The sequence below is a fragment of the Equus przewalskii genome, chromosome 17 (genome assembly GCF_037783145.1).
Source record: "Equus przewalskii isolate Varuska chromosome 17, EquPr2, whole genome shotgun sequence".
NCBI lineage: Eukaryota > Metazoa > Chordata > Mammalia > Perissodactyla > Equidae > Equus > Equus przewalskii.
Window position 1 is genome coordinate 23,633,004 of NC_091847.1, and position 19,968 is coordinate 23,652,971.

Genomic DNA, 19,968 nt, shown 5'->3' on the forward strand with positions numbered 1-19,968 from the left:
AGGCCTATGGAATAATATAAAATAGAATTTCTAACCTTCTAACAAAAGATAGGAGAAGAAACATAGGAAGTATGACTCATTTAGGACCCATTGCTATAGATACATAGTTCTCAGAGGAATGGCATTTAAGGGTGTGGTTTTTTCCTTTCTTTCTTTTCTTTTCTCTTTTTTAAATCACAGATGTTGACATTCTTACACCAAAAGGCTTCCTGGGTGAAAATGAAAATTGAAAATCCTATTTAGAAATAGGCAAAACAACAGATGTTCCCTATCCAAACTTTCTACTTTAATTCAAGGCTTGTTTCCAAAATCTAGATCTCACTGTTATTACTGACCTGTTTATATTTCTCTCATTCTCTCTGGACCAATTTTCACAATAGTTTTTATTTTCTAAGCATTTTTATTACTGGGTAAAATTAAATATGGTGTCTTGCAAAATAGAGGGAATGAATGAATCTTTAGTACTCACTGGCAAAATAATTGTTGACAGAAGTGGATAATAATTTCAAGTACTAATGGAAATCTACTCGGAAATAAGTCCAATTAGATTCAAAATGTCATTGAGAATTAAATTTTATATAGCAGCAATGTGATCAAAAGATCTGCATTTAAAATGGTTTATATTTTTGTAGTTAAAAAAGCATATAATTATATGATAATTTCCTACTACATAAGAGAGTGCTCTTTACAGAAATAAACAGATATATTTCTCATTTATATTCATCTTCCTTTTATCCATTTTAGCTTCTGCTTAATTCAACCTAACAGTCCAGTTCATACAGATAGTAGACGGTAGTACTAAAAAAACACTTTGCTCAAGCAATTGTACTTGCCCAAAGTTGAGTCCTTAATTTTCCAAAGATGAACAATTTATACTTTGCCCTAGAATAATCAGATGATACATCAGGGGTCTTTTGTGATAAAAAATCAGATTCTATTGACAGTAGCCTGGAATCTAATAAAGCTGCCAACATATCTCTAAAAGCTTTTCCATATATTTTAGAATAAACAATAAAATCATTGGCAAGGAGATGGAAAACCCCCTATAGTTCACCTGGGTACTACCAGATGAACTCTGCAGAGTACGCTGAGTGTATGTTAAGTGAACACTGGAAAGGAACATTCTGCACAAACCCTGTGGTTATAGTAAAACTTCCGCTCTCCACCTTGCTGAGGTTCCTTATTTGTAAAAGAAAGGGACACTTAGTGAAAAAGAGCATAGCTTTGGAGTCAAAAGGCCTGAATCCAAAATTGGATAAACAAAGCTGTAATAGCAAAGTTCTGTAATTTCCTAGCTGGGCAAATCTGAACAAATGCTTCCTTATCTTCAAAAGCAAAAAGTAACATTTACCACAAAGCACTGTATGAGGAATAAATGATGCATAAAATAAAATAAGCATAGATACAAACGTGAAAAGTCAACTATATTACTCCTGGCTTAGATTGGAAATCTTAAGATATATTAATGTCCCTTTTTTCCCTTACTATGTTTATTGCAAGCAGTACTTTAGAGCTTTGGGGGCAATCTTTTATCCAATAAGGTATAATTCTGGGCAGTATATGAGTACTTAGGAGGGGCAATTGAGCTTAAAAGGGGAACCCCCAGCCACTTGGGATGAAGTTCCAAGTCCTCTTATTGTACAGTAATGAGGATGACAGGAGCTATAAACGTATAGTCCTGAGTGTGAATTTGTTTCCTTCATTTCCTCACTTTGATTTTTAAGGCAGAGTTATAGCTTCGGTGAACTTAAAGTTTTCTCATCTGCAAAAGGGAAATAATTAATAATAGGTTTGCAAAGATTAAATGAGTTAATGGTACTTGTCACATTAATGACAGCTAATATTACTCATTATTTCAGAAAAATAAAACTGAGAGCATGAATAATTGAAAGATATTTGGACCAAGCAGTGACTCAAATACAAGAATTGATTACCATCAGAGAGTAGGGCTGCAGACCACTGGCAAGAACATTTGCCATGAATTGTTATCGTTGTTTATTTTTTCTGAAAATTAATTTACCTTTGGTTTTTGTGAAAGAGGCAAATATATGTACATATATATAAAATATATAAACATGAGTAAATATTTGTTAATTTATACAATGAATGTGCCTATAGTCATGTATTAGTATTTATCCTTATAATAAAGTGTAACTGCTACAAGTCACTTTAACCAATAGCTGATGTGGGTAGTACATGACTTAAGAGCAGTTTAGTGTTTCAGGATATGGAGAAAGTCAGGGCAGGCAGACTATTTGAAAGCTCGGCCCAAAGAGCCTCAGGATTTTCCGCAGAAAATGATCTGCTTGGAAGAAAACCATAAGAGCTGGTTGGGGTAATGGATAGATTTGGGGCCTGATCTTTGAAGCTGGTTTCTTGTTAGATTTACACTAAGGAAGGTAAGGAAGGAAAGAGTCTTTCAAGAAAAAGTCCAGTAGAGGGAGGACAGTGAAGAGAGAAAATAAATAGGCCAACAGTGTAAGAAGTAAGAGAAGGGTCAGAGAGTCATTCATAGAGAATCCAAAGATGAAACGATAAAATAAAGTACAATTACTGGTAGGATTTGAGATACTCTGATGAGTTCAGAAGCTGAACTGTCAAAAGTTCATCTCAAGTTTTTCTATTAGTAGAAAGATGTATCAGTCCTTAACAAGGTTTCCTTCTGGAAGAAAGGGAAAAGCAACATCATTCAGCTTGTGGGGTTGCCAGAAATGAAAGAGTTATCTTTGAATAATGCCTATTCTTCAACCTTCATATCCAATTAATTAAGTTCCTTTATATTTTTACTCTTTTGTATCTCTATAATCTTCCCACATTTCTCTCTCTATTGTTTCTACTCAAGTCCAGGCTTCTGTCATCTCTTGCTAAAACCACTACAGCAGCCAACTAACTTGTCTCCCAGAGTCCTCTGCTCACCCACCCCCAACCCCAGACTTTCTCCAGTTTTCTACTAAGCATAATAGCTAGAGTGATCTTTCCCAAAGGCAAAGTTAATCATGTAGTGCGCCCTCCTTAAAATGCTTCCTTTCCTTAGTTCCCATTATCTTTAGCATTAACATAAAAATCAACTATTTATCCTTAAAGGATGGCATGATTCGGTTTCTATTTCTGTAGCTCCATCAGCTAGTGTAGCGTATATCTCTTGTTCTGCGTTCCTTACTATTCAGTCTACATTGGTTTCCTTTCAATTTTTCTCATATAGAAAAATATTTCAATATTTGTCAAAGTTACTGACTTAACAATTACTTATCCTAATGAGTATTATTAGTGAGAAAATATTATTGCTCAATTTTTGGTTAATCATAAATAGAGTCTGCTAAATAGAAATAAGTCTTTATGATTTTCTCAAAGATAAACTCACCAAATTACCACTAATTATCAATCTATAATTAGAGACAGAAAATTGTCCCCTAAGTTTTTTGAGGAAGAACGTCTTTTACTTTATACAATTCATAGACTCTTTTGGGAAGTATTTTGCATTCATGATAAAAGTGTTTGAACAATTTTCTACTAGACTTCGATGAATTTCTTGTGAGAAGATTGCCTAACTGCCTATCAGTTTGGGGAGGCACCTAATATCCTTAAACTGGTCTCTCAAGGGTTTTAATGACCATTAACCAGGCATTCTTTATAAATCTAGTCTAACAATGATTATCTAACAATTTTTCCTCCACGCCTATAAAAAATCCTGTACAAAGAGGAAATCTTTGCATTAGCTTTTTTAGAAAAGGCTCTTCTCTCATGGCAAGTTTGAAATAAATATTTGAACAAGCTTATAACCAATTCATTCAAGTTGCTTTACCAGCACTAACTTGAGGTGGGTAAAGAGCTAGTATAAATAAATACAAGAGTACTTTAGTGGTCAAATACTCTCAGATCTCCTAGTGGTACTCAAGCCAGCCTTCTAGTATTGTGTGTGGAAACTCTTGAAAAACACTGAACTTAAAAGCTGTACTTATTGCTTTCATTAAAAGATTGATCAATGCTCAAATAAGGGCTGAAATTAAGCTTTCAGTATGCTTCAAGGAGTTTATATATCTATATGGATTACTGATTACCCTTTCCTCCACCCTCCTCCAAATCACTCTATCATGCTTAGGGGGGCATCGAGTTGGTGAGAAATTATGTCTTATTTGGTTTTGAGGTCATGGCAAACAGCAGTTGCTCAATTAAGATTCATTCAATAAGCTAATAACTAATCCAGAAATCACAATATACCAAAATTTAAGCAAGTTTTGCTTAGGGTAATGCAATGCTAAATATTTAGAGTTCAACAACCTCATTTATATGTATGTCTCGTTTTAGCTATGTTTTCCACTTTCAGAAAAATTGCTCTTTTTTTTAATGGTTAATTCAACAACGTTTACTGAAAACCTACGGTTCAAACTTCTTGGCTCAGGAGGTGCTAAGAACAGGTTCTCTGTCTTATTTGTGTAGTCTAGTTCTGTAGAAACATGGGCAAAAGGAAGTTGATAATAAACTTGAGTCATAGGGGGAAACCAAACCTTTCAAATAACCTATATTTTCTCTTTGCAAATATAACTATTTCCCCATCAGCAAAAAGGAGTCTTCAAATCTGTTTATTTAGAAATCTATAAATTTTAAGGAGATTTGTTCTGAAATTTTTTCTTCTTGTGAAATTAAATTTCTAGTTTTCAAGACTACTATGTGCAACATAATTATAGCATTCTGCAATTGTTAGGATGTAGCATATTATTAAATCTGTGAGTAATTAATTCCCACTTTCAATTAACATAGAAGTGGATAATAGAAAAAAGAATATAAAAGAGATGTGATTATTACAAATTGAATAAATATTTTTTAAAGTTGTAACATGCAAGTCTGTTACCTCTTGAAATAACAGTTTCTAACCCAGTTCCGTTAATAAAGGCCCGTTTAATGGTTTGTGTTTTAATATCTGTCCAGTATAAACGTTCTTCAGATGCATCGAAGTCTATCACAGTAACGTCATCAATATCAGGGACTGTAAAGGCCGTGATAAAGTTAAAATATGGATTATCAATATCCACTCCTCTGATTTCAGAACGCCTTGCATAAAGAAGAAATTTTTTCATTTCTAGAAAAGAAACAGAAACAAATGTTTTTGTCTTACAAGCTTGGCAAGTTTGAAGCAGTCTAGAAACTCTAAAATGCTACTTGTTCATGCTTTAATAGATTTTTAACCCCAGAAAGTCATAATCAACATTTGACGGAAACATTAATGAAGACATTTTTTACCTCTTTTTAAATTACTTAATAGAAACAAATAAAAAAGTTAGAATCATTGTTATTGTTTTTCTTTATTTAGAAATGCCAAGAAATTCTCAGTAATTGGTTTGATCTTAGAATTTCAAACAATCTTGCTAAAATACATGAACTCTACAAATGTCAAATGACCATAGTATTTGTTTTTTGTACATAATTGTAACAATATCACATTGCATTGAATGCTTTTTGAAGGAATCTAAGAACATTTTTCTTATACTATCTTTGAATAAAATGAAATTAAATATTGCTCTTAAAAATCATGTTCATGTTTTCCCTATCAAAATTAGGGTTCAGATAATGTTAAAGCAAGCTGTATTGTAAATTTTTGTAAATCTGTAGTAACTAACATTATGAGGTATTGCATCATTTTTACTTCCATAGGTACCATTCTTGCACTGAAATATTAGTAGATTAAATAGATAGGAGTCACAGATATTCTACTCTTTCATTTTTATTTTTGGGGTTATTGTTATTTGAGATATGCTATGATTGTATAATAATGATAAAATCTACAAGTGCCTAAATTCCTGAGTTAAGATTTTGTGAGTACATTTTTTTCTGTCTTTAAAAGTAATTGCTTTGCAAATAGACAAAAACAATTCAAAATTAAAACAAAACAAACCAGAAAACCGCCAAGGTCTGATTTTCATTCACAAATTCTATCTTTTTATAGTTTAAATGTGCTGTTTACATATTTTTTACAAATCTTTCAAAGTTACATATTTTACTTCATTTTTTTCCTCCTTCAAGTTGATAATCCCCTACAAAATGATGCTAGACTGACTCCAGAAGAGCAGGAGGAGATTAAAGCTGTTAAGTACCTCTTTGTTATGTAGGTTACCTACATCATCATTTTCTGATAATGCGCTTTCACTTACAAATCTCCCTGTTTTGTACAGATAAATTCTGCTAACACACCAAATAAGAAAGTTGCAAGAAAAAATGAATAAGGTAATAAATAGCAAAGTGCAGCATGTCATTTAAAGAATTTGTCAGTCTCCCCAAAAGTAGATGAATCATCAATGCTCTAGAAATAGCACCACCTCGAATGTTTTTAAGGACACTCAAAACCTCTTCTGCTTTATTTTGAGGAAAATCTGAATGCTAATACAATTTGAGAGAATTCAATTTGAATTTTAGATAAGAACTTTAACAAATTTACCATAGCAGGTCTTCTTGTCGGAGGAAAGCTTCATCAAGTGGGGACATGCACACGCAGCGCTCCTGTTATGATGGATCAGACACAGGTGAGAGCAGGGCCCTCTGCCATCATTAGCTGCACAGGGATTGGGAGCTGTAATTACACAGTGAAATATTAACAATAAAGAAGGAAAAATATATTAGGGAACCTCTGAGGTTGACAAGGGTTATTCACTTAATGATTCAAAGTGAAGTTCTCTACATAGCACCCATTACTAGGGTGATTAATATGACAATAATAGACAATCATACACAGCAATTACACTAATAAAAACATTTTTCCTCCTCAAAGATAACTAAGATAACTCTCTCAATTTTCACTAAGATGAATGGTATGCATCCTATTGCCTCAGAAGCAAAGGTTTCTTTAAGCATTTAGTCTGAGAAACAACTAGGAGTAATTATTAAATTTACTATATAATAAACTCAAGTAGACTATAATCCAGGCATTGGGAGTTCCAAGGGATGTTGTTATTTTTCTAATCTATCATATAGACTCCCTTATTGCCTTAGCACAACACTCCTAAAGGTTTCCCTAGGAAACTGCTGTTACATATATATCCTTCCTTCAGGCTATCTCCTGTTTTTCAAATCAGAGGTCTATGTGAAAAAATGTTTGTCTTTTGTTACTAAGACATGTGCTTCTTCAGTTTTTTTTCTGTATTAACTGATTCCATGGCTAAAGTTTTCTTCACATACACATACTTACTAAATTCTATTGTATAAATAACTTGTGACATGTTCAAATTTAGAATGGAATATTAAATTTTGCAGTTCAATGTCATTCTCTTATTTTTTATGTTTCTTGTCTGTCATCATGCCTTTCCCATAAGATTTTAATCTCAATTGATCAATAACTATTTTCTTAAATCTTATTTTTACAGAGCCTATCTAGTAGAATAAAGTCTTTAGAACCAGGCGACTAAATTGAAGGCAGAAAAGAGTTACATCCTCTGATCCCACTAGTAATATTTGAGTTTTCATCTAATGACATCTTCCTAACAGGTGGACCTATTGCTCAGAGTAGTTAATATCTGTCCTGTGGAGTTTTAAAGCACAAAGAATAAAAAGCAATGGGCTATAATAAATTGTAGAGGATATGAGAATTAACTGAATTTGATAATACTCAGTGTGGCTTTTGGCAGTCTTTAGCATCCTTCCCCCAAGGTTATAAAAATAATCCATGTCCTTCCATTTGATTAAAAAATAAATAAACAAAAGGAAATGAAAGGCTCAGAAACATTTTCCCAAGAAAATCAATTAAAAACAAAAACTCTTAGAAAAGAGTGGAAGCTAAAGTCTGGAGATTCCTTAGGAATACAAGTTCCTCCATCACATGGAGTAAGTGCCACATATTCCACTTTCTTCCCTTTTAACTTCGTCTAGTATAACTGAAGTCCCCAAGGAATTCCAAATTAGAGAAGCAAGAGGGCAGGTGTGAAGGTTATTGAGGAGGAAAGGTGTTGCAGGAGAGCAGGTGGAATGAAGGAGAGGCACGGTTGGAGAACTATTAGGTGCCTAGAGTCAGGGTTACCTAACTGCGGTAGATAGAAAGAACAAACTCAGTCTTCAACACTTGAAAAAAAGAAGAGGATGAGGAAGAAGAAGAAAAACAGAATGAATAAAGAGGAGTAAAGGAGGAAGAGGGAGGAGAAATCTAGTTAAAAACATTGACATGGAGTCGGCCCAGTGGTGGAGTGGTTAAGTTTGTGCGCTCTGCTTCAGCAGCCCAGGGTTCACAGGATCAAATCCTGGGCTCAGATCTAGCACCACTTGTCAAGCCACACTGTGGCATGAAATAAAGGAAGACTGGCACAGATGTTAGCTCAGTAACAATCTTCCTCAAGCAAAAAGAGCAAGATTGGTAACAGATGTAAGCTCAGGGGAAATCTTCCTCATCAAAAAAACAAAAACAAAACAAAAAAAACCCATTGACATAAGGAATGCTGTTCTCTCAAGGAAATTAAAAGTATAATCCATGACAGTTCATGGATGGGCACTTGGATTTCATTTTGAAGATCACTATTTTTAGCTCTGAATCATACTAGTTCTTCTCAACATCCTATAATTGTGACAAAATACTTTTTAAAAGCAAAGGTATTAAATTTCTATGTACATACTAAAGTAAAAAATTATATTGACTTTGTAGCCCAGTAGATGTATTAATGATAACACTGTGATGTAGTAGTCACAATATTTGTGCTTCATAGCATGGAAAATCCACAAAGACATCTTACTTTTCATTTTTATCTCTTCTCACTTTGAAATAATGCTATTAAATCTTTTTGAAGTTTCTTTCTAACCATGCATTTGAACAGATACCTATTTTAATTACCAAATTAAGGAATTTGGTTCACAATAGTCACACTTTAATATAAAGCAAGGATTAGCAAATGGTGACCTCTAAGCCAAATCTGGTCCACTGCTTATTTTTGTAAATAAAGTTTTATTGGCATATAGCTATGCCATTAGTTTTCATATTATCTATGGCTGCTTTCATACTGCAAATAGCAGAGGTGAGCAGATTCAGCAGAGACCATATGGCCCACAAAGCCCTAAAATATTTATTATCTGGCTTTTTACAGAAAAGCTTTGCCAACACCTGACATAAAGCAATTAACTACTTTATGAGAAATACTATTGCAAAATCCAATATCAATATGGAGGTTGTAAACTCCTACAAGACCAAGACTATACCATTTATTTGCATTCAGGAAATGGGAAAACCTGACCAATCAATGGAATGTTATAAGCAATCTTAACAGATGAAATTCAAATACTGCTGTGCAGAGTGGGTTCACTGACAGTTCATATTATCTAAACTCAAATTGACCAAACAAAGAAACTTAGAGACACATGTAACACCCCTCCTTATATTTATGCATTAAATACATATTTATGAAGCACCTATTTGTTCTGCCTAGCTTTAAGAAGCTGGGATATAACAGTAGACAAGACATAGTTCTTGCACCAAGGGGTTTAAGAGTCTGTACTCTAACCCTATACACCTTTCTCTCCAATTCTATGGTCACTGGCTCAGTTTAGTTTCTCCCCATCTCTTGCTTGGGTTGCTGCAGTAACTTTCTAACTAATCTCTTGATCTCCAGTCTCTCACCACTGCATAGTTAGCTTTCTAAAACACAGACTCGATCATATAGCTGCCTTGCTTAAAAACCTTGGATGCCTTCCTACTGTCATTCTCACAGTTTCAATCTTATCTCTTGCCATTTTCCCCAAGATTCCCTGGTACTTGCCAGATTGGTCTACCTGCTGTTCTCATTCAACTGCCAGTTTTTTATCTGGATCCACTCTGTTTATTTTTGTTAAAGATGGCATCAGTCTTCCAAACTCAAACTTCAAAGCATCTTTTTCTCTTCTCTTTCATTACCATATTTAATCAGTTGTCAGATTTTCCCTAATATATTTCCTTGTTTCCATTTTTACCTCTCTTCTTCCAATATGAAGTTTTATTTCATCACTTTTATATGACCTCTATAGCCATGTAACTGGTACACTGAGGTATCTCCCAGAATATACCAATCTCTCTCTATAAGATATCAACCTATCTTCCAGGGTCATCTGCCACTTCCCTTCTACATACACATTATGCACATGCCAATATGGACTGCTCATTGTTCTCTGAAAATCTACAGCTTGTCCTTTTCTGCCTTGACATGATGTACTTTTCTTCCTGTAGAATTTCATCACCAACATCTTTTTGTGTGTGTGAGGAAGATTGGTCTTGAGCTAACATCTCTGCCAATCATCCTCTACTTTTGAATGTGTGGGATGTCACCACAGCATGGCTTGATGAGTAGTGCTAGGTCTGTGCCCAGGATCTGAACCTGTGAACCCCAGGTCGTTGAAGCAGAGCCTGCGGACTTAACCACTATGCCACTGGGCCAGCCCCACCATCTTTTGATTAACCTTTCTTCGTGAACCAGCTCAAGTTACTTTTCTTCCATAAATCACTTTTCTAAAGGAACTGACTAACGCTGATTTCTTCCATCACTAAGGATTGGTTTTAATTATTCACTACACAAGACATTAGGCCATTTATTGTTTACTGTCCTATTTTCTGATTATCTTTGATATTGAAGAGGTTCAGAACAGGTCTCCCCACAATGTGCCACTTTGGCATGTGGGATATTTTGAGCTAAAGGCAATCAAGACCCTGCATGCTCAAGAGAAATTTTTACCTCTTCCTTAAAGAATTTAAATTGGGGGCTTTGCCCGTAATAAGATTTGTTACCAGAAATAACTATTTAATGACCTACCTGTGCCAGAGAAAACTAATGAGTGAACATCTGCTCTTCTTATTGTCCCATGAATTACCCTCCTCCCCTCTGAAGACTCAGGCCCCTCTCCCATTCCTTAGCTCAATATGGCACATATACCTCATTTTACCTTTTTGTCTCTGACCCTCTCATGTATGAGGGCTTCCTGTATGTATGCAATTAAATTTTACTTTCTCCTATTAATCTGTCTCAATTTAGTTCTTGGACCAGCCAGAGGAAACCAGAAGAGTAGAGAAAAATGTCTTTCTCTTCCACAACATATATTCATATATTTTATATCAGTATAACCAGTGTTTCTAGCTAAATCAGGGCTTGGCAATTTTTTTCTGTAAAAGGCCAGATAGTAAATATTTTCACCTTTGCAGGCCTTATGCCCCTTCATAGCAACTATTCAACTTTGCTACTATAGCACAAAAGCAGCCATAAAACAATATGTAAATCAACGGCCATGTCCATGTTCAAATAAAATAGGCAGATGGCTGAATTTAGCCTGAGGGCATTAGTTTGTCAACCTTTGAGCTACAGTATAAGTGTTATGCTGGCAAGAACTATGACTTATACACGTACAAATTGTCTTTTCCTAAAATTTGTATACTATCTATTATTGTTAGACTTGAGATATGGATTTATATGTGTGTTCTAAAAAGGCAGCAATCTAAAATTTGGAAAGTGAGTTAATCTTCTAAAGGGCATCATAGCTGTAGGTGAAGAGACTAAATAATACATAACTATAATACTTTATAAGAGCACCAAATGTTAATTATGCAATCACACAAGACTGATGTCTGCTCTGTGAAGAAAACACTATCATTACAGATAATTTCACATTTCGTGCAAACTATGTTTAATTATAGTCCATTTCTTACCAGCAAAAAATAAGCATATTAAATACAATTATTTTATCCATTAAATTCAAATAAAATATATGTAAATGTTGATGCAATATAAAATATGTATGACATTTATTTACCTCATATAACTATGCTCAAAGCATAAGAATGCCAGGATACAAATTATTAGATAAGAGGAAGATTTTTCTCCCTCCTATGTAATCATTTTTGATAGTAAGTAATAGTCATCCTGTTCATGAACTTTATCAGTACAAGAATAATCCCTAATAAAATAAAATAATTTATATAGATTATAATAATCTATATATATTATAATTTTCCTTTCGGAAAAGAATTTAATATTTTTAAAGAAAAGAATTTTCAGAAGGATCTTACAATTAGACACTAATTCCAAATCCTATTTTCCTTTAACAAATATCTTCAAAATATAATTTTATAATTTTAACATTTGATGTTGAAGAACTAGGGTGAATTTCCACATTATAATATTATATTATAATAATTACTATATTATTTTAAAATATGGTAATATTTAATAATTAATAATTAAATTATAATTTAATAATTATATTAATATATAATATATGATATAGTAATTATATTAAATTAATAATTAAATTATTAAATTATTAAATATTACCATATTTAAAAAATATCAATTTATAATGCAGTTAAACATATTACCTGAATATCAATTTATAATGCAGTTAAACATATTACCTGAATATCAGTTTATAATACAGTTAAACATATTACCTGAATATTAATTTATTTGCAGTTTAGTTGTTTGTTATTTGTATTATTATTATTTCTTTTTGAGAAAGATTAGCCCTGAGCTAACATCTGCCATCAATCCTCCTCTTTTTGCTGAGCAAAACTGGCCCTGAGCTAACATCCATGCCCATCTTCGTCTACTTTATATGTCGGACACCTGCCACAGCATGGCTTAACAGGTGGTGCATAGGTCCACACCCGGGATCTGAACCAGCGAACCCCAAGCGGCCAAAGCGGAACGTGTGAACTTAACCTCTGTGCCACTAGGCCAGTCCTGTATTTGTACGATATTTTGCCAAATAAATAATGCTAAAAATGGTAATTAAGTCTTTCAGATGAACCAACAAAATCCATTAATTCATAATATGGTCTTCAGATGATACAGAAGGATTCATTAAAAAACTGAGTTAAGTGCTAGTCTATATACCTGGTACTGAAAGTGAGTTCCATTGTGATTCTTTTATATCAATAATTGGAACGAGGTAGCAATGTGCTTTTGGCATGTTTCAGCTCTCATTTCTCTTCTTCATTGCTCACTGCCTCTTTCTCTTCGACCAGCCTCTCAGTACTGCAAGATGTTCTAAGCACTTCATTATAGAAGCTTCACAAGTTTACTCAAATCTCAAAAATTCCTCCGTACTAAGATATTACCTGCCTTTCATTTCACCACAGTCAGAATTCTCATTTCTTCAAAGCTGCTGATTTCAACTATAAGTAATGGTGGAAGCATTTCGATTTAACTATTTCACATCAGCTTGCCATTCTTAGAAATATTAGCAGTTAAAAGAAGTGTGCATGTAAAATAAAATAAATCTCGCACTGATAGTATATAAATATATGAAATAAAGAGACACTATTAAACAGAGGGAAAACAATATTTTTTAACAGAATTAATATAGGATGTAGGGTACAAACACATATACACATACATATATATACATCTATACACACATATATATAAAGAGAGAGAAATTTGTTTCATATGACAGGTCGTTAGCTCTTGATACAGTAGACTGTGGAAGAGAACAGTTTAGGTAACCTGCAAATATTCGAGATTCACCTCCAACACACTGAAACATGGTTTTAAGAGTATTTCTTTTTTTTCCTTAAACCCTTTTCTTAATCATATGAAAAATGTTGCTTGTAATTGAATATATTAATAGTTCCATATGGAATCCTTCCTTCTTCAAGTTTCTTAACTGATACTCTGTCCCTCAAAGGAGCAATATTACTAATATTCTTAGAAACTAGACTCTTGTTTCTTTTTTTGCAAAATAAGATCAGCTGGTTTTCTTATAAATGATGTCAAGAAAAGTTTCGTTTTCTATAGAAATATTTTCCTGAAGCAATTGGAGGGACTTAAACCATCTCAATGTTAAAACTGCTCTTTGAGAAACAGCCTGCAATTTTCCATATATTGTCATAACATAATAGGAAGTGAGATAAAAATTGATAGGAGTAAATGTTCCAAATATGGAATAATTTATTTTTATCACAATATGCTAGATAAGTGCTAAGAATTTTGTAAGAATTATTTCTTTTATCCCTCCTACTGGACAAAATTAACCTCATTTTATAGAAGAATAAACTTAATTTTGAGAAAGGTAAAAAAAAAAAAAAAACCTTATTCACAATCGTACAGCTATTAAGATGAGGAATAAAGTTTCAGATTCCAGAATATCAGCTCTAACCATTATACATACTATCTCTCTAAATGAAGCAATTCACTTAAAATCATTCATTCATTCATTTAACAATTCATGGATACCTTATAAAAAAGAATGGGGTACAGATACTGCCTTAGAGTATAATTTTTATAAATATATTTAATATAATTGTTGTAACTATGAGGAAACACCTCATGTCTCATCCATTCTGTTCCTGTATTTTGATTTGTTTTTCTAAGGGATAGTGTCATATTAATGTTATATAAAACAGTTTGCATATTTGCCAGTCACTATGAGTTTTAAGAACAAAATTTTTAAAAAGTAAAATAAAATGGCCCCTGAAAAATAGTACTATTTTTATCAACAAATATTTATTAAGGCCCCATTGAACTGAGTTCTTTTCAGAGGAAGAAAAGTTTCTTCAATAAGAGAAAAACATCTTATAATTGGTGAAGTCTAATGGAAAAACTATTTGCAATACTAAAGTGACAATCATATTCTTGAATTATTTCAGGAAAAGATTCCAATCAAAACAAATAAAGCAAGCAATATGGAAGAAAACTGAAAAAAAAAAAAAAACCCATAGTGGTGGAATCTTTCTGAATTTATGAAAAAATTCAACTTCCTGGCATTAAGTCATACCTAGAAGTCATAATTAAGAAAACACCTTTAGGCTGAGAGAGGACACACAGAAGGACAGCAAATCTGCTGGATGGCAGAAGGTGTGCACACAAAAGAAGAAAGTTATACTTTCTCAATGTTTACAAACAAGGCCCCTCACAAGGTAAGGGAAGAGGTGGTGATTTGTAAAACTAACTAAGAGAACTGTGTGTCTCTCTGTCTATCTATCTATGTATCTCTCTATTTATTTATCTATCATTTACTTAACAATACTTATATAGTCTTCAGTATTTACCAGGTATTTTCTAAGTGCTTTAAGGAGACTAATATACTTAATCTTTGCAAGGATTCCGTTTTACACATGAAAAAACTAAGATAGATAATGGTCATACAGTTAAGATATGACAAAGTTAGAATGTGAGCCAAAACAGTCTGGCTCTAGAATCTTCCTCTTGATCACTACGTCTACATTTGTAAGGTAAATCTCTATCTGTAAAAGGTGCCTCCCTCTCTGTACCAGAAAGAAGAAAGGAGATGACCTTCTCTCTAAAAACTCTTAATCAATACCAAAGGCAAGGACTTAAATCTGCATTTTATTGTGCTAGTCTGGTAACCTCCTGTAACTGACTTCCCTCCCCCTCCCAACTTTGACATTTCTTAAGGATTAAGCATCTTTCCTTAGGCTAGGAACTGATTGCTGCACTCACCCATGACCACCCAGCTCCAGACAATCGACTTGCCTCCTGCTATGCCCACTGAGATAGCAGACCACTACCTGTTGTGTCCATCAAGCACTGTGCTGACAGGGCAATCTTGTGATTATTGTGGGAGGGACATTTCAATCACATGTGAAACTCCCCGTTTGGGAGTATATAACCACTGTGTGCACCCCACTTCTTCGGTGCCCTTTATTCCTTCGTGAAGAAAGGCCCCGGGCCATGGTTCCTCATAAAGCTTTGTTTAATTTTCTCTTGCTATTCTGTCTCATGTGAATTTAATTCATTCTCTGGCCAGACGAACCCCCATTTGGGAAGAGGAAATGTCTTCCTCCCCTACAGTTGTTTTCCAAATCCAGCCATTAGCTATTGATCTTTAGGAGTGTCTCTAGATCTTGCAAAGATAATATCTTTTGCACCCTCTTTGAGGATGACTCTTGGGTCCATGGGGTTGTTTAACACTGCCAGAAATATTTACTGTTTGTACCAGATGAAATATAAGATATTTGAAAGAATTTAAGAACTCTAAGATCAGAAATTTCCTCAAATTGGAAGCTGATATTCAGACCCTGACAGATATTTCTTTTTAAGCCTTCTTCCCTAAGCTAAATGTACCCAGAGGGAAAGCAAAACATTCCACAATAGGTGGATGGGTATGTTAGTCCTTTGATATCATTCAGGATACAACCTAATTCTTTGAGGAATTAGAAGCAACTCTCCCTATCCTACAAATCTTTGCAAGACCAGAAATGCAACTCTAAAAGCAATTCAAAGTTCACCCATCCTTACCATCCCCCAAAACCTCCCTATTTATCTTAAAAGGCTTGTAAGTACTGTAGAAATTCTAGTGTTAGGGAACAAAAGTCCTTCTTGGAGGAACTTGCATTCTTTCCCTGTGCCTTTGAGATGTAAATGTTCTACCTGATCTTCTCCAGAAACTCTTATCTAGGCCATCTCTTTGAAAGGCAAACTGCAGGAAGGTACTTCTTAACAGAAGGGAGAAAAAAGAGAAAAGAGACTTTTTAAAATAAAAACTGCTATAGAGCTCCCTTGCCCAAAATCTAATCCACAGTCTCCGTAATATTACTTGCTGAGGACAAATAAAAATCTTAAAAGTCTTCTTCACAAATATTAGCAAAAAGTTTTAACCATCTGAGCAGGTAACCTTAATTTATTCCAACTTCCAGAAACACAATTGGAATCCAACTTATTTTATTGTATCTGACTCATAGCTAAAATTTTAAAATGGAAGCTATAAGGTCTCTGTTTGTGTCTGTCTTTGTGTTTATGTGTGTCTATGTATGTATGTAATAGTTATATGATAATTTTCTATTTCCAGGTGGTATTGCCAAAATTAATTTTTAAAGAGCTCTATTTAATTGGCTTAAAAAATTAAGTGCTTATATGAATTAAGGATTCCTAAAACTCTTCAAAACATTTAACTCTTCAAAAAACTTAACCGAAATGATTTTCAAGTTCACATGAACTAGGATTAATTTTTAATAAATAAAAACTAAGGTTGTTGGTTTAATTAAAATAAGTGTGTCGTCAGAGTTATCAGCATTAAATACAATACAGACACACAACTTTTATTCTACCTGGGTTTACTAGTTGAATAAGTTCATGTTATCTCTGTTACAAAATAACTTAGGATGATGACTGACTGTCTAATGTCTGATGAAGTTTTTGTAGGTAATCTAAACATAATTGCTAAAAACAACTGATTTAAATAGATGTAAGTGAGACAACAGTTTCTAGGTGAACTTTCCAGCAAATAGTTTCTAAAATCTTTTGTTTACTCAAAACCTTAGAGTTTTGATAAGTTAAGTTAAATGATGAATTAAGTCAAATTAATTGAATATCTAGATTACCTCCAAATAAAAATAAAATACTGAAACATTACTAAAAATAAGTTTATCCATTTTTGGCTTCCTTTCAGAGGAACTGAAGATATTTGGGTCTATTAGAAACATGTTTTGTGGCACATTGGAAAAATTACTATGAGGAACCATATGTTTCTAGAAATTATAAAAAGTATTTATAAATTTGCCATGCCACAGAATCGTAAATATAAAAGATAGCTCACAATTGTTTGCTTCTTTAATTTCACTAGAAATTAAGGTTTTTAAGGGTTAAGAATTCTAATATATGTTTCTAAAGCTACTACAAGTAATCAGGCTAACATCTCTCCATGAGAGGAAAGTAAGATGTGTATTTTATGGTAAGAGAAGGTCTGAGGAGTGGACTTTCACTTTTGCTGAGAGAAAATACATTAATTTTGTCCTAAAGTGAGGCTGGTTGTTTCAGAGTGGGAAAGAGGAAAAACACAGGACAAAATGTGAATGCAAAAAAGTCATGGAAGTTTTGTGAAAAGGAATCTTGAAAAGAAATTTTATGTGTGGTCAAGCTGGCTAAGATTAGAATGGATTAATTAAAAAATGGGTTTTAATATCAAAAATACACTGGTGCAAAATCAGAAATCAGTTTTCTCTTTGTTAAAAGGACAAAGCTTCCTTGGACTTTTGATATGCTTTCAACAACAGATTGTGAATGATTTTTCATTATTTTTTAAGTAATCTGCCTGGACAGGAAAGATTTTGTGTCTTAACATAATAATTTTCCACACTTTATGTTATCTTTATCATCAGGTCTTTGATTACTTAAGAAAACTTAGTCTTCTGTTAAGAAAGCTAAGGGTTTTTTTAAACAACTACTTAACTATCTGTATTTGCTTACAAAGACTCTAATTGTCACTGTGGTTAAATAGATAACTGGATCATGCATGACAGTGATCTATAATCATATTTTTCCAAGTGTTTTAAAGCTTTTTGATGTTTTTGAACAAATTTCCCAAAATCAAATTCTAAATGAAGGCTTTTTTGACCTCAAAGTAATTTTGATATTTTCCAGAAGATCCCTGGAAAATCGCAAAAGATTTGTCCTCTTCCTTTATAAAGAGGGAGCTGTTAAACTAATTAGCCTTATTTTGGTATGTTAAATTACATGGGAAACATTGTCAAATGATAAGTAATACTAAGCTTTGTTTATGTTGTATTTGTATGGGTATATAGAAACTGTGTAAAATTCCTGGATATCTGATATGTCCTGGTGTAATGTTATCAGTCATAGTTCCAGTTATCTTAAAATGTTGTGTGTCACAGAAATAATCAAATTTACTTATAAACTCCATTATAATGAACTCTCATCAGATCTTTAACAATGGACATTTTAAGTCTTTGTCATTTATAGAGAGTTATTGCTTCACTCAGATTATTTGCAAAAGTATTCCTGCAAGAGAGCTTCATCTTCAAGGAGACTCATGGAAAGGACTTTGACAAGTACAGGTTTTTGATATTCTGAAGATCATAACACTGAACTGGGTAATAATTTCCAGAATTAATGGAAAAAATGGATTCAAGCAGAACAAGTATTAATTACATGGGACTGAAAAAACTTTGGAGGAGGATTACAATTTTTTATTACTTTTTGAAACATTGCTGGTTCCCTAGTGTTTTACTTTTCCAGACTTAAGGAAACCTCTTCTTTTAAGCTATGACTTATAGCAATTTGGTAAAGTATACTTTGTAAACAAAGACCAAACATTTCCTTTTTCTCCCTACCTCTTCCCTCCAGAATTCAGAAACTCTTCAGTACTCTTTTCATGGCCACATAGATAGTTATTTGCATAAGTTCATTAGGAAACTGTTCCCCCTGTACGAAGTCGTATTACCAAGGCCTTGACTGGAATGTCATATTTGAGAGAGATGTGCATAGACTCAGACACGACCAGACAGTTTTAAGGAACTAAGGTTGACTTTATGAAGCCAATAAGCCCCCTTGGAAAAACCAATCTGGTTTTCTTCTTACTTGGCAGCCTTACCAGGTAAGGAAGGCCATTTCTCGCAGGCCCAGGAAACTCAGGATATTTTGGGGACCTCAAGAAAAGAGGAATTCACCCAAACTATAGGTATTGTAGGTAAAATCTGATGGTGAGTCCTTGGCTTGTTTTCCTGACCTCAGAAGATTTTAAGAGTTCAAGCTGAGATTCCTTACGAAAAGTTTAAGCAAAGTGATCTTAACAAGAGCTTATATGGCCACTCATTATTCTTACTGCACTTTTGTAAGTAATAAAGCCACGTTTAATGCAAATAAATTAGTTTCCTTGTGATTATTTTTTGTAAAAAAAATATTAGGCTGTTTGTAGAGAGAAAAATTATGGTTGCACCTTTATAGATACTATATTCTAGTCCTGTTAATTTTCTTTGAAGTTTTGTTATATACCTGTAAACTGGCTGGATCCTGGATTCTTCTAGTTTCCTTAAATATCTGGCTACAATGCTCCAAGCTAATATTATCTATTTTCTTCCACCCTTCTGATTTGGAATCACTAAGAGCAAAGACTGCCCTTAAATCTCCTTGGAAGGGACTACACCAGGTCCTCCTTACTACCCAGATGGCAGCCAAACTTCAGATGCTTGAACCTTGGCTACATATCTCACAATTGAAGAAGGCTTCCCCTGCCATCTGGTCCTCTGCAAATGCTGGAGACCTGAAAATCAAATGACAGGGAAGA

General features: G+C 33.6%; 1 protein-coding gene across 4 annotated transcripts in view; it reads right to left on the reverse strand.

The window, feature by feature from the left end:
* The window catches only part of LRP1B (LDL receptor related protein 1B), a 1,824,802-nt gene that overhangs the window by 577,827 nt on the left and 1,227,007 nt on the right, over window positions 1-19,968 (reverse strand). For all 4 annotated transcript variants that reach the window (XM_070581263.1, XM_070581262.1, XM_070581261.1 and 1 more), the window contains 2 exons: window positions 6,431-6,562; window positions 4,850-5,077 (listed from right to left, as the gene is read on the reverse strand). In XM_070581263.1, coding sequence (XP_070437364.1) covers window positions 4,850-5,077; window positions 6,431-6,562 — 360 coding nt within the window. The remainder of the gene's footprint in view (window positions 1-4,849; window positions 5,078-6,430; window positions 6,563-19,968) is intronic.